Below are 20,133 nucleotides of genomic sequence, written 5' to 3'. Positions count from 1 at the left end.
ACTACATAGTTTTCACTGGCCGGAAAATATGGGAAAACTCGGAAAAATTGAGTCCATTTGAAATTCACCCTAAATACTTATTTTTTTTTAATTTGCTCGAATAGTCTGTCGCAGTATTAATAATGATGACATAATTTTCACCCCCCATAAATCTCGGAAAATCAACATATGTTTTTTCATTTTATATCAATGATGTAATAATACTTATATATTTTATAAATTAAATTTCAGGTAATTTTTTACACATTATATTATTATATTCCTTATATTAATTATAATTGTTTGTATTTTTATAATTAACAATATTGATGTTTATTCTATTTTTCTTACAAATATGATATACAATATTAATCTAATCTGCCTTACTGCTTTGATAAAATAAGTCAATTTTTTCATCACTTGCCTTATTAAATTTTGCAATGTTTATTGAACTTTACTTTTTTTATTTTCTTTACATACATTGGTTTAAAAGTTAAAATTTGGTTCATTTATTCGACTTTACTGTCAGGTCTGAACCTTTTTGTTGCAGGTTGTTTGTCTTCACTTATTAAGTCAGTCTTTCCATACATTAACATATTAATGGGCGATCTTAATGCCAAGGTGGGTCAAGGTAAGGTAGGAGAACAAGTAGGAAAATATGGGCTTGGAAACAGAAATGACAGAGGAGATCGATCGATTCAATTTTGCCAAAGTGAAGACTTCGTAATAACAAATACCTTTTTCAAATTACCTCCTCGACGGTTATATACATGGACATTTCCACAACATACCAAAGAAAAAATAGTGAGAAATCAAATAGACTACATTATGATAGCAGGTATCATAATGCTGTTAAATGTACTAAGACGTACCCAGGAGCTGATATAGGCTCAGATCATAACCCGGTAGTTACTGTGATAGAGGCGAGACCAAAAAAGATTAGAAGACCACACAAAGGCACTAGATTTAAATAAACTTAGAAACAAAAATATACGACAAGAAACAGGAGAAGAAATAAATGACAACCTCCGTTCAGTCCAGCAACAAATTAACGATACAAACAACGTTTGTATAAACGTATTACCAAAAAAAAAGTACATAAATACAGCTATACAAACAGCAGGAAAGAAACATCTTACAAAAACAACAACAAAGAATAAGGGGTGGATGACACAAGATATACTAGACTTGATGGAACAAAGAAGAAAGATAAAGAATTACCCAGACAAATACAAAGAAATAAATAAACGCATAAAAAGAGAATAAAAGAATCCAAAGAGGAGTGGATTAATGTGAAGAAATGGAAACCTATGAAAAAAAGTACAATGCGTTCAATATGCACAAAAAAGTAAAAAAGATAACAGGAAGCATAAAGAAATGCCAAATAGGTAAACTTAAAGACAAAGATGGAAATCTTATTATAGATCTAGAGAATAAAATAAAAAGATGGACAGAATACCTGAATGAATTATTTGAAGACGATAGAAACAACTTAACTCAGATAATCAATGCAACTGGGCCAGACATACTGAAAGAAGAGGTAGAATACGCAATAAGAAACGCTAAAAATGGAAAAGCAAATGGACCTGATGAAATTCCTACAGAACTGTTGAAGCTTTTGAATGATAAATCCGTAACCATAATATTAAATTTTGCAGCGAGGAGCTAAAACAGTTTCCCCTCCACTTTCCTATGTCGATCTTTCGAAAGTAACTTTGTTTCGAAAGGTTTTAAGTTTCGAAAAATTGGATGAATTTTATAGCTATAAAATTCAATATAAAGTTTAGATTTTCATTCAAAATTTGTGCAAATTTTACTTCTTAATGTTTATAAACAATGGAGATATAATTAACAAAAAAATTGTCGCTAACTTCGTTCCTATTGTTCATAGAAGGTTTATTTTTTTTTTGTTAAATGTGAGTTTTTTTACCAGCTATCTAATGGTTGTATGTACAAGTCTGTAGGTTGAAAAATATAGAAGTTATTACAATTGTTTATAAGTAAAAAACATACCCCTTTTTCAAACGTTTATTTTGTAAATAATTTCGATGAAAACTCAATATTCATTTAACTTCTGAGATAGTATAAGTCTTAAAGAATCCTATGAAATTTGTTAAATGTGTCTAGCATCATTCATAGGGCAAGTTCAATGGTTTAAATAATTAGTCCCAGGGATAAACAAATTGAATAACTTTTAAACTATTTGACCGATCGGGGGGAAATTTCGCTCAAATTTAAAGGACGGTAATTCCTCAATGTTGAAATGTATTAGTAACATTTTGTTTTGTTAATAAAAAAATTAATTAAATTTATAAATTAGTGCAAAAAACTGCTTTTTTGCAAATATCTCCGTAAATTATTTGTCAATTTTAATTGAAAAAACGGGAAAATAAAGATATTCTTGATATAAAAAAATGGTATAAATATTGTTTATTTAAATTATAAGGAAAAAACTTATAGATAAAAAATCAAATTCTGACCATAAATTATTGTTTAAAAAAAACCCAAGGTAAAAATAGGAGTATCTTTTTATCTATTCGTCATCTAGTAACCCCCACCTATGTCTTAAAAGCTTCAGATATCTGCGAAACATTTTGCCGTGAAATCGATGATTTTTGTATAACCAGACTGGGCTACTTAGTAGTGTATCTGTAATTTGTAAAAAACTCCTCAGAAAAAAGCTCGTCTCAGCTCGTTTTAATTAAAAATGACAATTAAAGGACAACAAATAAATTGCACAGCGTTAAAATATTTGTCAAAGGCAACAATATTTCTTTTTATTGTAATATTATGTAGTATATTATCTTTTATAATTTTATAATTTTTTACATGACTTTCTACATTACTTTCTCATGAACGATATTTTTCTTAACTATAATCGTTGCTAATCTCTTTCATTTTTTATTGTTCCAGACAAGAAGCACGAGATATAATCAGGAGTGCCGTAAACGCTTCTGAAGAGGATGCGGTGATATTTACCGGACACGGTTGTTCGGATGCTCTAGAAAGATTAATAACGGCACTAGACTTAAGGGAGCCTCCAGTAGTATTTACGGGATTAAACGAACATTATGACAATATACACTTATGGCAAAAAACTGGAGCGAAGGTAAGTTTATTCGTTTTAAATATAAAATTGTATTTGCCTTACACACATGAAATATATCCCTTAATAATCGGTACGCTAATGTTACTTGCGTGCGGGGTCCGTATAGTATGAGGGGAAACTTGTCGGTTGTTTTTATAAAAAAGCAATTATTTGTGCTTAAAGCGGATTACTGTTATCTCTTTGGTAATATTTTGAATATTAATTCTTTTGTTTCCGAATTTTGCAGAGAATTTCCTTTTTGGGGATCCAAAAAGATGCAAAAAAGTGTACTTCGGATACTTCATTTTGTTCAGGGGTGTAGGGATTGGTTTTTTGATGTATAATACCATTTACACTTAAATATATTTTAAATTCTTTTGAACAAAATTCTTCACCATTGTCACTTCGCAGAGTTTTTATAAGAAGACCCTTCTGGTTTTCAGCCATACTTTTAAAATTCTTAAAATAATTAAAATGATCTGTTCTCCATAGGTAAACATACATCAATCTCCAATAAATTGTTGGCTCGGTGACCTTGCTGTGGAGACAGTAATCGTGTTTGTTTGCTATTACAATAAATTATACAGTTTTGTTGATGTCAATTTCCCCAGTCACATTCAGTCTATCTACTATTCCATATTATATTATATCTCATATTATATGACCAATCCTTCTATGTCCTATTTCGTCATTGACAAATAAATAATTTTCAAAATCTTTACTAACCTTGATATTCAATTTATACATACCATTTATCAAGTCATCCTTTGCGATTAGTTCAGAATTTTTGTTAAATATTTTGCAACAATGGTTTTCAAATTTAACTAAATTGCCATTCTCTATTAGTTTGCTAATAGAGTTTGCTCTTTGACAGATAAAAGGTTAGTTGTTTAATATTGAATTACAATATTAAAGTGATTCTCACCAACAACAGTTGTTAAATCCAAATCACCTGAACACTTTACTTTGGCTATATTCTTGTTAGCAACTATAATGTAACCTCTATCACTTACTCTTTTATTAATAATCCAGTCATCATTTGGCGTTAAATGAACACTAGCTCCCGAGTCCACATACCACTCGGTTTTTTTAAGTCTCCATTGAGAAACGATGCACTAAAAACATGTTTTTAGGATGTTTTGGGATGTCCGGTTTGTTTACAATAATAACATCTGATTTTCGACAGATATTTGTCTCTCTTGTCATTTACGCCGTCATAATTTCTTCTGTGATTTTCAACCCGTCTGTTGTGATTGGTTCTGTTACTACTACTACTACTACTTGCAAACGCACTACCAGTGTTACCAACATCCCTTGCCATGTCCAACAGTTTTGTTTCAATTGAACCGGTAGAAATCACAATTCCCGAATGTTCAACGCCATTCTCATTGGTGAAAAACGATCAGGTAATCCCGCCAAAAGTAGTGAACCTATCCACTCATCGTCAATTTTAAAACCATTTTCACTCAATTTTTGCCTTTTTTCAACTATTTGGTTCACATAACTTCTCATCGAACTGCAATCTTCCAATCGCGTTGAAATTAAACTTCTGAGTAAACTGATTTTGCTCAGGTAACATGCGTCATTAAACAACTTTTTTGAAGCTTCCCAAATTCCTTTCGCGGTTTTTGCTTGTTTTATATATATACACAACGATGGATCAAGCAAAAGAACTAACTTGGCTTTAGATTTTTATTGTTTGTTTATTTCGGTTTCAGTTCCGTCTAAACACGTGGACAATCCTTCTGGAACAAGATAATTTTGCACTGCGAATGCCCATTCATCTTAATTTTAGCGGCCTAACAACTTTGGCACCTTAGAGTGTAATTCACTGCCATTTTGAACTTAACACTCACTGGTATACAAGGTTTATCTATTTACCGACGGAAAAAATGGTCTGGGCCACCATAACCTGTTAAAACTTGTAAATGAAACACATCAGTTGAGTATACAGTTAAGACTAACTTTATTTTGTTGCAAAAGTGAATACAATTGACAGTTTATATTGTACCAATCTTAACTTTCTGTAAATGATATATGGCGCTAATAATTTTGTTTAGTTTATATCAATATTTTAATAATCAAATCATAATAATATGTGAATAGTAAATATAAAATATTAAATATTAATATCTAAATATTTTCCCAAGCGGTGGGCTAAATTATCAATATTAATGAAAAATTATTAATCAAAAAACTGTACTATCTTCCATATGTTTTAAGACATCTTCTGTCTATCACCTTGATGATTTCCTGCTTTCTCAATCAAAAACTTTTCAGCTAAACATAAAACTGGAAATTTTAAGAATATCCGAAAATAGGCTACGTCGAAACTGGTTTTACAAACGTTTATTTCCATTAAAAACAAATATTTTAATAGCTCATAAAATTTAAGGTTTTTAGTAATTAAAATTATATCGATGTACTTACCGTGGCAAGTAACAAAATGCAACGTAAAAAGGAAAATAAACATCCATAAAATTAATTAAAAGCGCACTTGCAACTTGTAAACCAATTTAGTTTTTACCTATCGAAATAAAACTGTATTTTCTGCTGCAACAATAAAAATTTGTGTTTCTATTTTTAATATTTTTATTCAACTATTACATAAAAATTTTACTGTCGTAAAACATTTGATATTATAGTTTTTGCCAAAAATCTTTTAAATTAAAAATATTTAAATACTTGTTTCGTCTGTTCAGACTTGTCTGACAAAAGTGGATGTATATGAGACAAAAACACTAAAATACAAAGGTGCAAAAATATTGTAAAAATGTGCTTTAATAACTGACAGAAATTTCATATAAACCCAGTAAAAGCTGTAACTGCAATTGTGCCCAAAATATTAAACGAAGAAGTTGCTCAAGCACTACTTAAAAATAACAAAATAAGGCATGTAGATTAAACTAGAGTCTATTTATTATTTTTGTAGATTTTAATAAAATTAAAAAAGTATACCTATTGTATAACGGACACTCCTAGTCACGTAAATGGACTCTTCCAATTGTTTACTGTAACTACTATTTTTACTGAAATATCAACTTAAAATCTTTTAATAACTCTTTTTATCGCACTTTAATACAATTTTTGAACTGATAACTGTAAAAATCCGACATTATATTTATATGGAATTATTTTAAAAGGAGAAGTGTTCATAATAACAACCTAAACTAAACATTAACTAATGTTCGTACCCTTTAGTGTCACACGTGGTTTCATAATACCTACAGCTCTTTTCATTTTTAAAAGTAAACTTTGGTGTTTAAATTAGGAGGTTGGTAATTGGTCTCTATCAGCTTTTTTTGTTGAAATAACCTTATTTCTTTTTTTTATTATTATGCGATTTTTAACAAAATCGCATCAGCCAAATTGGCTATTAGCGAAACAATGATAGCGAACAATAATTTGTATTACTTTATAATGTTAGTTTAGATAGCATTTAAAACGTTAATTGGGGTTAAGAAACTTTTTATGTTTGAAATATTGTACTGGAGACCTAAAATATCGCTAAGTTTGTTTGGGTATATTGTACAACATGCGCTTTGGCGTTAATTCTGGATATTTCTCGAATAAATTGATATAAGGTTGAATGCTCGAATAAATGAACTTTGATAAAATTAAAGGCAGATATCGAGCACAATTTTATTAATTAAATCTTGCCCAAGTACTTTCGCTTTTTCTAAAGCATTATCAGGGGCAGGGATAGCCCAAAACTGACAAAGTGCCCCTGATGATGCTTTAGACAAAGCGAAAGTACTTGGGCAAGATTTAATTAATAAAATTGTGCTCGATATCTGCCTTTAATTTTATCAAAGTTCATTTCTCTAATATGTGTTTGATTGTTAATTTTCATCACAGTTGTCACATCTTGGTTCTTGTTTGTTGGAGAACACGTAGCTATTAGTTAATCGCGTATGACCCAGTCGGAGTCGCGTTAATATTACCTGGCCTTTCCGACTTGTTGGTAATGTGGGCCAGGGTTTAATCGATTTTTTAACATCGCTTAGCTTGACCGATGACACTTTCCACTTTTCTTCCCACATATATCGCACTTTATATTTAACCGCCACTTTTACGTCCGCACTCGTAAATGTTTTAGTACACTCCGCACTATCACTACTTGCAGCTTCTTTTGCAGCATTGTCTGTCTCTTCATTTCCTGGAATTCCAATATGGGACGGTATCCAGAATAACATAATGTTTTTTCCATTCAGTTGAGCGGTGTGGATTTCTTCTTTTATCTTGATGACTAAAGGATTAGTTGGGTAGACATATTGGATTGATTGTACGGAACTTAGAGAGTCTGTGAATACAATTGGTATTATTGGATGCGTTGACAGCAAGGGTGGCCTGGTATAGAGCATATAGTTTAGCAGAGTAAATGGAGTACTCTAAAGGGAGTTTGTTTTTATTTGTCGATGTTGGGGTTATGACTGCAGCACCAGTACCTTCATTTGATTTAGATGCGTCTGTGTATATATGTGTATAATCCTTGTAGTTGTAAAGCATATCGTTGAAGGCGGATTTGATTAACTGTAGGTTTGTTGAATGTTTGTCGAATTGAGGATGATTGACATGTGTAGTTTAATTGATTTAAATAGCTTCTAATCCTTGCGTAAAAAGGTTTGGCAGTTCTTGGCTTATTTATGAAGAGATTTGTGAACTTTTCTGTAAAACAATTGTGAATAGTAGGGTTTAACCTTATTTCTTGTTGTATGTTAATTTGGGTGTAAAATTTTCAATTGTTATTGATTATGTCTGTATCAAAAGGAAGTCGTTCTTTAAATTTCACAAAAAGAGGAACTTTTACGTATTGAGAAATAATCCGACTATATAAAATATAACTCAATTATAGAAACCAAGAAAAAATATTACCGAAAACTGAAGTTAAAGTTTTAAATGAAGGGAATGATCGTTAAGTGGACAAAGAAGAGAGAGAAAGGCTTATCATGAAAAATATTAAGGAACAAGAATTAAAAATCAAAATATCAAAAATTGAATTATAATTAAAACAAAACTTTGCTCAAGAACATTTGTAATAAATATACTTTACAAAAAGTGTTGTGTTTAATGTCATTTATATTAAATAAGTAAATTTAAACTATACACAAAATTTAAGAACACAGTACAAAAATTACCGAACTAATATAATTATGATTAATACATGTACAATTATTTTAAAAATGCAAATTACTGAAATATAAGCATCATAGTATCCCATAAAATTTATCTTAACAAAGGTGAAAGTAAATGTAAAACTTACACATTGTAAATTACCTCAGAAACAAAACAATTGGTTTAATAGAAAATATTTTTTTAGAAATTGTGAATCTCTAGTTCTGCAAAATGTTGTCTAATACATAATTCGTAATAATTTCTTGCATTATCTAAACTTCCTTGATATTGAGGGAAATTGTCTTCTTTTTTTTCTTTTTGTCCTCTTCTTTAAGTGCCATCTCCGCGACGAAGGTTGGCAATCATCATGGCTATTCTGACCTTCGAGGCAGCAGCTCTGAACAATTGCCTTGAGCTGCAACCAAACCACTCTCTCAGGTTCTTCAACCAGGAAACGCGTCTTCTTCCTACGCTTCTCCTACCCTCTACTTTTCCTTGAATTATGAGTCTCAAGATGTTGTATCTTTCGCCTCTCATCACATGTCCGAGATATTGCAATTTGTTTTTATGGCCTTAATTAAACGGTCTTCTTGTTGATTTAGATTACATGAAACAAGACTCTATTTTCTATGGCGATCTTATGAAGTACTGCTGTTGCTACTATTACATTCCTAGTCACTTTCAAATTTAATCTTATTCGATTTTAAAAAATTAGAAATCATCGTTTCCATACCCTTATTGCCTTTCCACAACATTCCTAGTTCGTATAGGAGATTCATTATAAAGATTATTTTCTTCTGTTTTAACATCTTGCCTAGCCGTGTCATTAAATATGATTTCAAGCTGTTACCACACTCACCAACTATAAAAAATTGTAGAAACCTAACAAAGCTTCATTTTTTTATGCCACTATTATTTAACATTGTTTGATCATGTACAGAACCCAGCTATTTTGTAACAATATTACTAATTTTTAAACTAGTGACTAATTTTTTGGACATTTAATGCAAAAATTCTTTTTCTGAACGATATATTTCTGCATTTGCACCTCCATAGGAATCAATTCGTATTAAGTACAAACAACTGCAGCTATACATCTTGTAAATGCATAACACTCTTTTTCAACTTGGACGATTTCATCAATTGTTTGAGACATTTTTAATTATTGAAGCTGTTGCCCTCGATACAACAATCAGTCAACTACCGATATTATCATTTTTCCAGAAGCAAAAAATATCAATGTTAAAAATAACTGTTGGACTGGTGTAACAGCTTCTTCCCTAGAAATATGTGCTGATTAATATTTTCAATATTTTCTTTATATTTGAACATTAATGTTGGTTGATTTGGCTTTTTAATGTTTTTTTATCCACCAATATTAATTTGATTACAAATTTTATTTTCTATTAAAATCCGTAAACTAATTTTCGAAACCAAATTCAGATTTTTGCTTTAATCTGTGCATTCTAAGAACTGCAAGGCAAAACAGACGTTGATAAAGATATTAATAGAGACATGTGGAATCTAAAAATTGCATTCCACGACATGTCTCCTCAACTAAGCAAAAATCCTTAGCGAATTTGGTTTCTAGTACTCGTACAGAGTATATCGGAATAAAAGGAAAAAGACAGTCAAGATTTGATTTCACGTACAGTGCGTCTGTGTATCCGCTTATACGTATTTCACCCTAAAGGTCGTGGCATATTATCGTGCACGTTGCGTTTCCAGCACATATCGTTTCCGAAACATATAATTTAAATGGTTTTAAATATGAACAACGCACACTGTCCGGAACATTGCGTTTCAGACACTTGTTCAGCATGTTCGAACACAATATTTTACTGATGCCGACGGCTGCGTAACGAGTCGTAACCGGTTTGTAAGGTTAATGTTAATTAGATACCCGTCGTTTTCCCCTTGTTGTTTATTTAGGTCTTTGTTTGATTTTGATACAGAGTATTTAAAAAAAATAATTTTCGAGGCTGTTTTTAATAGGAATTTAATAATAATTAATAGGTTTAACAATTATTTTAGAATGAATAGGATTCAGTTTAAATATGTTTTAAATTTAATTTCACCTTCAGTTAAAAAACAAAATACTACATTTAACGAAGCCATACATATCAAACCAAAAAGTATTTTTAAAAAGAAGAGGTATCACTTCCATACAAAAGTCCTAATTGTTTATCACTTCCGTGATTAATTGTCACAAAGCAATAAAAACACATGCATAAATGACAAAATAGCCTCGAAAATTATTTTTTTAAATACTCTATATCAAAATCAAACAAGTTCCTAAATAAACAACAAGGGGAGAACGACGGACATCTAATGCACATTATCCTTACCAACCGGTTACGACCTATGTCCCGGACAGTGTGCGTTATTCATATTTAAAACCATTTAAATTATATTTTTCGGAAACTAAACGGGAACCTTAATAGGGATCATCAGAGACGGCTATTGTTATTTATATTTACATATTTCGCAACTTATTTTCAAGCGTCCGTCAACTTAACGAGTCTGATCTTACAAACAAATATTGGGAGAAAAAACCTTCCCCGCCTTTATGCATGGCATTACAGAATAATCCTATTTTTTTCAAGAAATTGGACACGGTTGACAGAAGCTTGGACTACTATTCTTTATTCCATAGAACTCAGGTTATAATACCCACTTATAGTGAGAACACCATTATGAGTAGCAATCTTCTAATATCTCTATTGCAGGATTATAGGGAAGCCACAGTAATATACACGGACGCATCAAAAACAACAGAAGGGACGGGATGCGCATACTTTTTACCTGCTACAAACGTAGATTTCAAGTATAAACTACCATATGAATTTTCAATCTTTTCAGCGGAATCAATAGCTATACTTGAAGCTCTAAAATATGTTAAAAACACCTGTTATAGACATATCTTAATTCTGTCAGATTGCCTTTCAGTTTTGCAGAGCATAAAAAACATTGAATTACCCTCAACATTTAGCAACCCCTACATATTTGAAATAAAAGACCGATTGTATCATTTATCATCGACTGGAGTCAACATAAAATTTATTTGGGTCAAAGCACATATTGGTCTCAAACACAATGAATATGTAGATCACTTGGCTAAAATGAGTGTAACAACTGGCTCTACGTTGAAATATATGCTTAACACATCAGATGTTACTACGATTTTCAAAAAAAATCAGCAACTTAGATGGAAAGAGCAATGGAAACATTACTGTTTTACAAACTCTAAAAGGTATACTTCTTTACAACCAACTCTACCTCAAACAACCTGGTTTCAGAATTTCAAAGCTCCTCGTAAATATATTACTACTATAAATCGAATACGCTTTGGACATGCATGCTACCCATGCCATTTATTTAAAATTAAAGTCATCGATGATGATAGTTGCAAACATTGCGGCAAGCTAGGTGACCTCGATCACATCTTCTTTGAATGTCCTAAATTTATTCAGCATTCAAACTCCCTGTATACAAAATTAACTAAATGCAATACATACGCTCCATATAATATACAGTCTTTGTTAGCCATAGGTTCTGTAACAATATATAATTTAATTATAGAATTTTTGTCAGACACATGCATAGCTTTATAAATCTGGTACTCGTTCATGAAAATTTTCATGAGCGTGTATAGGATTAGACTTGTACCCTTTGTTTATCCTATATGTAACAATACCTTATCCGTGGCCCAGTATTGTTTGTCTGTTAAAATAAATGTCTTGACGGACCCCAAGACGAGAAGCGAGTGTCCTTGTATTTTCCTTCGACGTGTTCTTCTATTAATTATTCGTCTATTTCGTTTTAGGGATATCGCTGTGCATTTGTCTGAGAGAAATAATCTGTACTTATCTGTCTATACTTTTTTTAAGGAATATATTATAACCTTTAGAGACTGGCTGAATGACGAAAGTCAATGCCACAAAAAAAAAAAAAAAAAAAAAAAAAAAAAAAAAAATATATTTCGCAACGTTGGCAAATTATTATCAAAAGTGGAGTTAACTTTTATTACTAAATTAAAAATATTTTTAAATAGTTTTATATGTTCGAATGGATTTATTCGAACAAGACAGCTGAACTAGATGATATTCCTGAAGAAGTACAGGCACTGTAGGGGAACATAAACAAGTTGACTAACGGATTTGTTTAATATAATTATGTAACTGTGATAAATGCCAGATAAATAAAGAAGCAGCTTCTTAACTGACTCTATCACTGACTTTAATAAATACTAGTCCAAATTTTTGTTCTGAAGCATGATGTTTTGTAATTAATTTGGTGTATTTCGTCTGCGAATTAAAATTTGGAATCTAAATTTTTCAGAAGGTTCTAGTTGTTTGCAATTTCGATCCCTTGGTAGTTTACACTGGCCGTTCTGATGGGTTATGTTGATAATGCTATAGGTGACAGTAACTCTCTGCATCCCCTATCAATATCCCCTGTACCAGACCGTGACACCTGTTAGGAAAGAAGCGCAGGACAGTATCATTTCTAATGCAATAAGGACGTGAATCATATTCGTTGGTACTTTTAATGGAGGTATTGTTTGTAAATCGAGTAGATGAGTAGCCGTTCGTTTTATTTGTAAAAATGGTTTCATCAAGAAGTAATTTAGTTCTTTAAATAGCCCTGATATATTTTGTTATGTATGTGGATGCTATATACTTTCTATGTATATAATTATTCATTAGCGAAATATTACACAATTTGTTAGGCGTGAATAAAAAGCCTATTTTAACATTTCACTGGGTGATCACGATAAGAAATGGGCTCCTCTCATTGGAAAAGGAAAACGGAAGTGTTTGCCATTCAGAGTCCTTATGGTGTGGCGAAAACCTACTGATGATATGTATCTGCTATTTTTGCTTGGTCAACACACGGGGTATAGAAAGAAAAAAAGACACAATATCCATTATCCGAATATTATGTGTACCGATTCATCACTCTGAACAAATCCCAGTTCCAGTATTTCAAGGTTTTCATACATCTGGTTATAGTGACAACGAGATTCCAGAGATCATTTTAACAAGTGAAGACTCATAACTATGTGATGAAATATTGTCAGCTTCTCAAAAGTACAGTCAAGCTGAATTTAATGATCTTGCGTCATTTGACCCTCTCAAAAAAAGCGCTTACTAGCACCCAGATTACAAGAAAATAATCTACTTGACTTGACAAAATTTCATCTTTCCGGAAAAAACATGAGGGCATTTACCTCTCTTTTCAGAAAATAACCAGTTTGTTTACTGCCACCATATTTTAGGTGTTTTGCGAAATATAGGTGTCACATCGTACGATACAATCAATATGTATGCATCGATTTCAATAGGTCTAATAGGTAGATTCAGTGCATATACGAGAGGAGTTTAATGATATAAAACACTAATTAAATATTTAATATATCAGGAGCACAATTGGATCATTTATCTTGATTTAAAAATAGTTATCTTTCTTCTTGGCCAACAAAGAAGACGGTCCAAGTAGTTGATGAAATCGACTGATCTTTTAGCATTTGAAATCTCATAATTAAATAGGCTGCAATTCTTTAAATTGCAACTAGGCACTTTTGGAGGTGTAAATTGCTATTCTATTTTTCTCCTAGGACTAAACTGAAAACTACCTCCCTTAGTGTTCGTAGTTATAAAGTCATCTTTATTTATCTGAATTATAGGTAAGGCACTAGTCTGTGATTCATTTTCGAAAATATAAGGTGCTATACTCGATAAAAGTGACAACAATTCTTATTAAACTAGTTATAGTCATATTCAGAAAAGAAAACCAACTTAGATCATCTTAACTTCGAATAGTTATTAGACAAAGATAACTAGAGATTAACTAGAGATAACCATGCGTCTACTTCACCAAGTACTTTTTCCCAATCTAAGCTCATCCTTTTCACATATTTCTGATTTCTTCGTTCCGTACTCAGTACATAGTAGTCTTGTTTTCTATACACAGTTTTCTTGTTTGGATACATGCTTTTCCTATTGTTCTTCCCATACTTATTTACTATTAAGCCCATCAAATAAGATAAGCATCAACTCTTGTTATTTCGTAGATCTACATTTGAGGATATGATTAATCAGTCAATCAACTTTTCAGTCAATGTCTTTTGATTTTTCAGTTATTCTATAACCCTCTAAAAACCAAGTTCTTTAGATTGTTACTGTTAAGACTGGCAGGAGAATTCGTATAGAAACCTCTTGCACTGTGACCAAACGATATCTTTTGTGCCACCTCTTGTTTGATTCCGGAAAGATCTATGTCCATAACAACCTTCCTGGCTGGAAGTTCTAGTAATTTCGCTTGTAGAATTTAAAAAAAATTCCAGATGCTTCATTCTATTTGGACTTCGAGCCGGACACCTCGTGATAATGTGTTCCTTATGTTTATTCTACCTCTTCACCACAGTAGCTGCATGTGTCTTCATCCACTAGTCCCATCTTACTCAAGTGATATCTGCGGAGGATATGCGCTATTAGTATACTACACAGGAGTCTTAGTTCTATTCTTTTTAGGTTTAAAGTGGTTTCTTAGACCTTGTAATTTCTTCCAGGTTAGGTCTTCTTTTTGGGCAGTAGCCGAACGTGAGATTTAGTCGTACAAAAGGTTTTATTGCTCCTATTTTTGCTTGGTGATCTGCTTGATCATTGCCAGCTATTACTTCATACCCTAACACACAAACAAGTTGAACTTTATTCTTGTCAGTCAGCTGTTTAAGTGATTTATGGCACTTGTAAAACATTTTTGATCTGAAGCTATTATTTTGCAATGCTTTTAATACGGCTTGGCTGTCCGACATGATGCGTATCTTTTGTTTGCATTGGTTTTTGTTTAAAATATGTTCGACTTCCATATGAATCAATGTATTTTGAACTCAAAAGATGGCGACTTTAGCATTAAGGGGCATGTGTCAGTAGAGCATTCCTCTCTACTTGGGAAACATAAATCCTTATCCAATATTCTTTAGATACTTTCTATCTAGGTATTTTGTATACCACAACTTTTCACAACTTCAAACCACACCAGAAAAATTGCTGTTTCACTTGTCTCATGCTGTCATTGTAGCACAGATAAATCAGGCTTTCAGTTTCAACTATGGACAACGACCGGTGATAGTAAACGGTCTTTGAGGCGAAACAAAACACAAGACAAAACAAACGTACCTACTTTTGATCAGAATATGGATAATTACGATATAAATAAGCTTGCCAAATTCTACCCACTTTAAAAACTCTTTGTGCTTTGTGTTTAACGTCGTTGGTGGCTTATTTTTCTTTGCCATATTTAATTGAGGGTAAATAATACACATAGCCAAACCAAAACATTGGTTTCGTGTTTATTTTGAGTTTTTAGTTATTTTCATTGGACGTTTTTTGGAATTTTCCTGTTCTTTCTATAATTCAGCAACACGTGCCAGATAATAAATTTTCAAAAACTAGGTAAGTTAAAGGAAAACGGTTGCCAAAATATTAATAAGATGTTATATGATTGCGACAGGCTAATAATATTTTGTATTTTAAACAGTGTGAATCTATGATAATACGAATGGTATGAGACTTCGCTTAAATATATTAATTTTTTAATAAGTTTATAAAATCGTGTGTAACTTTTTGAAAGTCGCTAGAAAAGTAAAAAATTTATCATACACAAATTTTATACAAAAAAAAAATTTATTAGTTAAACATCTCCATTGGTTTGTTCATATTCCTACTTAACTATTTAACAAAGTTATTACTACTTAACTATTTTAAAACTAAAGATTTTGTGGTTAAGGGTGCCTGGAAAAAACGCCTAAATTCGGTTAAAATATTTATTGCTTGTAACTGCACTAAAAACTAAAAAGTCTTCAGCAACTGGTGAAGTACAACAATGTCACCTTGCTGTAGGTGCCAGGTGATAAAGGATTTGCTTATAAGAAAAGTATAGACGATCTTTTTAAGTGAGCGCACTAGAATTCTGAATAATCCCAAAAATCTGCATCGTGTAAATGTCCGAATATAAGGAAAGTATATTTGAATCTTCTACTCGATTCGAAAAAATACACTTAGAGCTTCAGAACCCTGAACTCGAAAGTAATAACACACAAGTATATTGGAATCTTTCACTTGATTAGAAAACAATACAATTAGCTCTCCAGAACTCTGAACTCAAAGTAATAACACATGTGTCGCCTAGATATAACAGGCGACACTATATATTTATAAAATAGACAAAGTGGACAGAGCACATGCAAATTCTGAGAAAATGGAGAGGGAACGGCCGATCGCATTGTCTAGATCTCTCGGACTTAAAGATGTAGGGTATACATAGAAGATACTTCAAATTGCAGTGTGGTAAGAACTACGAGGTAAAAAATCGATCTTAGGTGGGAAGAGCAGACTTGGGTTTTGGTGGCGTTAGGCTTTAGTAAGTTCCTGTCGTAGCAAATAATAAGGTTTGGAAGCGCTTACTGATGCCTGGTTTTGACCGCTTCGAAAATTCTGTCCTCTAAGCCCAAAGCAAGGTCGTCAGCATAAATGAAATGCTCGGCAGTTAATGATTGGTTGGTTGTTAGTGTACACGTTAAACAGCTTCGGTGATAGCAACCTGCGCTAGAATGCGACTGGCATCCTGGTTTCTACTGTCGATTGTTTTGACAGTCCGGCCGCTTGTTGTAAAAATAGCGCTGTCGAGTCTTCTGTGAGGGATTTCAATGGCACGGTCCATCCCGTCAATGTTTGGTCGTGCCTGCTTCTGGTTGCGGTGCGTTTTCTGAACGCACAAGACAAGACGTCACATGTAGAGGTTTTACAATATGCGAAATACAACTTCTTTATCATCAGTAATTCTTTCGATATTTATCGAGATTATCGTCAGAAATGGCTCTAAAAAAATTGTGTTTGGTGATAGTCGTTCATATTGAGCTTTTTAATCATAATTTATTGTAATCATGTTTTTGTTGTTAACCTACAAATACATTAGTTGTTCGTTATATTAATCTGTCATGTTTAAAATTATTTACAGCTTTCTAACTAGCATTAATAATATTAAAGATAATAATGATAACAGCACTTTTCGAAGATATAAGTATAATATAATCTCTTATTTACTTTTAAACATACCTCTGTTTGTTTTACCTGTTTTGAAATTTAAATGCAAAATATTGATATAGAGTTTAAGGATTCTCATTATGCTAAATTATGTATATATATATATATATATATATATATATATATATATATATATATATATATATGTATATACAAATATTTGAATTAAATAATTGTACAAACAGTAGAGTGTTGAAAATGAAAATCTGGATCAGTTGGAACCAGATTGGAACCATCCTTTATCCGGATTTTTAAACTATCTTTAAACTACTGCGTATTGTTATTTTAATTAACAACATATATATATATATATATATATATATATATATATATATATATATATATATATATATATATATATATATAGATATATGTGACAAAATTAATGCGTAGATTTAGAGTATCGTCTACGTTTAAATGAAACCAGGAGTAATTACAAAATAGAGGTCTGAGGGCTTATAAACACAAAAGAAGTTAGTGAAATAACATAATAATGATAATTAATATAATACATACCTCAGAAAGCCAAAACCAGACCGTTAATTTTAGTTGATTTTTCGTTTTCACAAATATTGGCTTGAATCTAATGTGACAGACTATACTTCTTGCCTACAAAATATTTGTTTCATAAGTGCATTATAAGGGCCTTGGGTTATAACCACTGATCCCGGCCTGACGCCTCTTTTAAACAAAAATTGGGTCTAGCAAAAATAATTAAGCAGTGTATTAATTATTATAAATAATTAACTGAGCAGTGTGTGTTCTCAAGTTTCTAGCCGAATATGCAGCTATGTGCGGTACTCGGTACGCTATCTCTTCGTTTCAAAAATGCAGTGAAAAGTGCATTAGTTTTCGCTATATTCGCGCGGCACAAAAATACCGGTATAAAGAATGAGCATTGTGGTAAAGCAAACTCTTTTATTAGTAATAGTTGTTGTGTAAATATTCTATCGTTATTAAATGTGTAGTATCGATCTATTGCGCTTTATTTTTCTCTAAGTACAACCCGATAAAACCAAACACATAAGGAATCATCGCCGTGAAGTCTGCATACGTATATCGAAGGAATATCTTTACCAGTCCATGGTCCTAAAATATTTGGTACTGTACCCGCTGGGGAAAGGAATTTAATAAGCTTTCCCCCAACAATTGGTGGAGATTATGGCAAAGTTCAATCAGTGGTCATTCATTTCTTCGTCATTACTGTCTCCCGCGTCATTGGCTTTGGTTACAATGTCCTTGTCCCTAGGTACTTGATTCGCGATTTCGTCATCATTACAATGCTGATAACCGAGGTTATTAGTACCATCATTTTTAAACCACTCTCTTGCATCAAGTTCATCGTATTTTTAAAATCGAGGTAATGTTTGTAATAAATCAACCACTTCGTATGTGGTAAGAATGTCAATCTTCCTTCGTACTTTTAGTGTTGTTGGTCTCTCCTTGACCTGTTTGAAGCTATAGGGGTCGGCCACAAGTTTTTCCTATAGATCAAGAGTTTTTTTTACAAATCTAAATATACTTTCTTATCCCTCTCAGCTACCAAGAGCTGTTGAAGGATGAAGGATCTGTTTTCTGCATATATATATATATATATATATATATATATATATATATATATATATATATTTTATTTTATTTTATTTTATTTTTGTAACACCCTAGTCTATTGGTTGCAGTATGGCGGTCACATTTGGTGGGAGGTGGCCTGATCATCAATTTTGTTTAAAACTTCAAGGCTTGGGTGAATTGGATCAGTATCAATAATATAAAGAACCTTGCATTTCTTCTTGTGTTGTTGTCTGGGTTTTACACTTTTAATGAGAATGACCATTTTCGGTAAAAATTGATTGTTTTTTTTACTAAAAGATCTAATTTATAACTCTTTCTTTAAAAACCTTAAAGCCAGGTGCAACGTTTTCTCTACGAGAAACTAGTGACTTCCGGGGGAGAGAACGCCAGGTTAGTCCAGTTTCATCAGTATTATAAATATCGTCTCTGTTGTAGCCCTGTTCAATAGCCATGTTAATTATTTTTTCCTTAAACATCAATGCAGCAGCATTAATAATAATTCCCCTTGTTGAATATCCAGTTCTCTGATTCCATGCCTGGTTTAATGATTTTTAAGCCAACCAGAGTTTACTTTAAAGGTTTTAAATAAAGTCCAGGGACAGGCGAGCCGAGGAGAATGTCTGGTTGGAGAACTCTTAAGGTCCCACTTCAGTATTTTTTCTCGCATACACGACAGTCGAGCGCCCTGCTTTTTAAGCCAAGTGCCGTGCACGTTGAAGCTGTGTTGGCTACGATTCGGATTTCCGAAGATCCGAATTTTTCGTCCGGGTTACTGTACATTCTACTACTTATATATAGACAACAAACAGCCATTTTTATGGTCCTGTTCTGAACACATTCAACTTCAGTTTTTATCCAGATCTGGAGCTTGGACACCAACGAAGATATTTTGACATTACTACTGTAATATTCTACTGTCACTTATTAATTAAAATATGTAACTTCTCATTACTTAAATAATGGTATTTATTTATTTGAAAAAATGTATTAAGTTAAATATTTTCATTTCTTTGTAAACTTAGTAAACATTTTCTAATGAATTCACTATTTCCAATTTGTATCAAGATGCTAAGTTATATACCAAGCTATAATTTTAGTCTAAAAATAAGAAAAATAGAGTCTGGTTGGTGGAAAGATAAAAATTCTTTGGGTTCACGAAATGCTTTCTTATTGTTTTTATTTGAATTTTTGCTCGTATTATGGCTTATTAGTATCGTAATAATACTCAATTTATCCGCAATAATGAGAAACCTTAAGTAATGTAGAAGA

At 31.9% G+C, this 20,133-nt stretch overlaps 1 protein-coding gene across 2 annotated transcripts in view; it reads left to right on the top strand.

The window, feature by feature from the left end:
- The window catches only part of LOC140439885 (uncharacterized), a 289,969-nt gene that overhangs the window by 210,704 nt on the left and 59,132 nt on the right, over positions 1-20,133 (top strand). For both annotated transcript variants that reach the window (XM_072530055.1, XM_072530054.1), the window contains exon 3: positions 2,893-3,088. In XM_072530055.1, coding sequence (XP_072386156.1) covers positions 2,893-3,088 — 196 coding nt within the window. The remainder of the gene's footprint in view (positions 1-2,892; positions 3,089-20,133) is intronic.

The sequence above is a fragment of the Diabrotica undecimpunctata genome, chromosome 4 (assembly GCF_040954645.1).
Source record: "Diabrotica undecimpunctata isolate CICGRU chromosome 4, icDiaUnde3, whole genome shotgun sequence".
Lineage (NCBI taxonomy): Eukaryota > Metazoa > Arthropoda > Insecta > Coleoptera > Chrysomelidae > Diabrotica > Diabrotica undecimpunctata.
The sequence above is the reverse complement of the archived record's forward strand: the minus strand, read 5'-3'. Positions and strand labels throughout refer to the sequence as shown.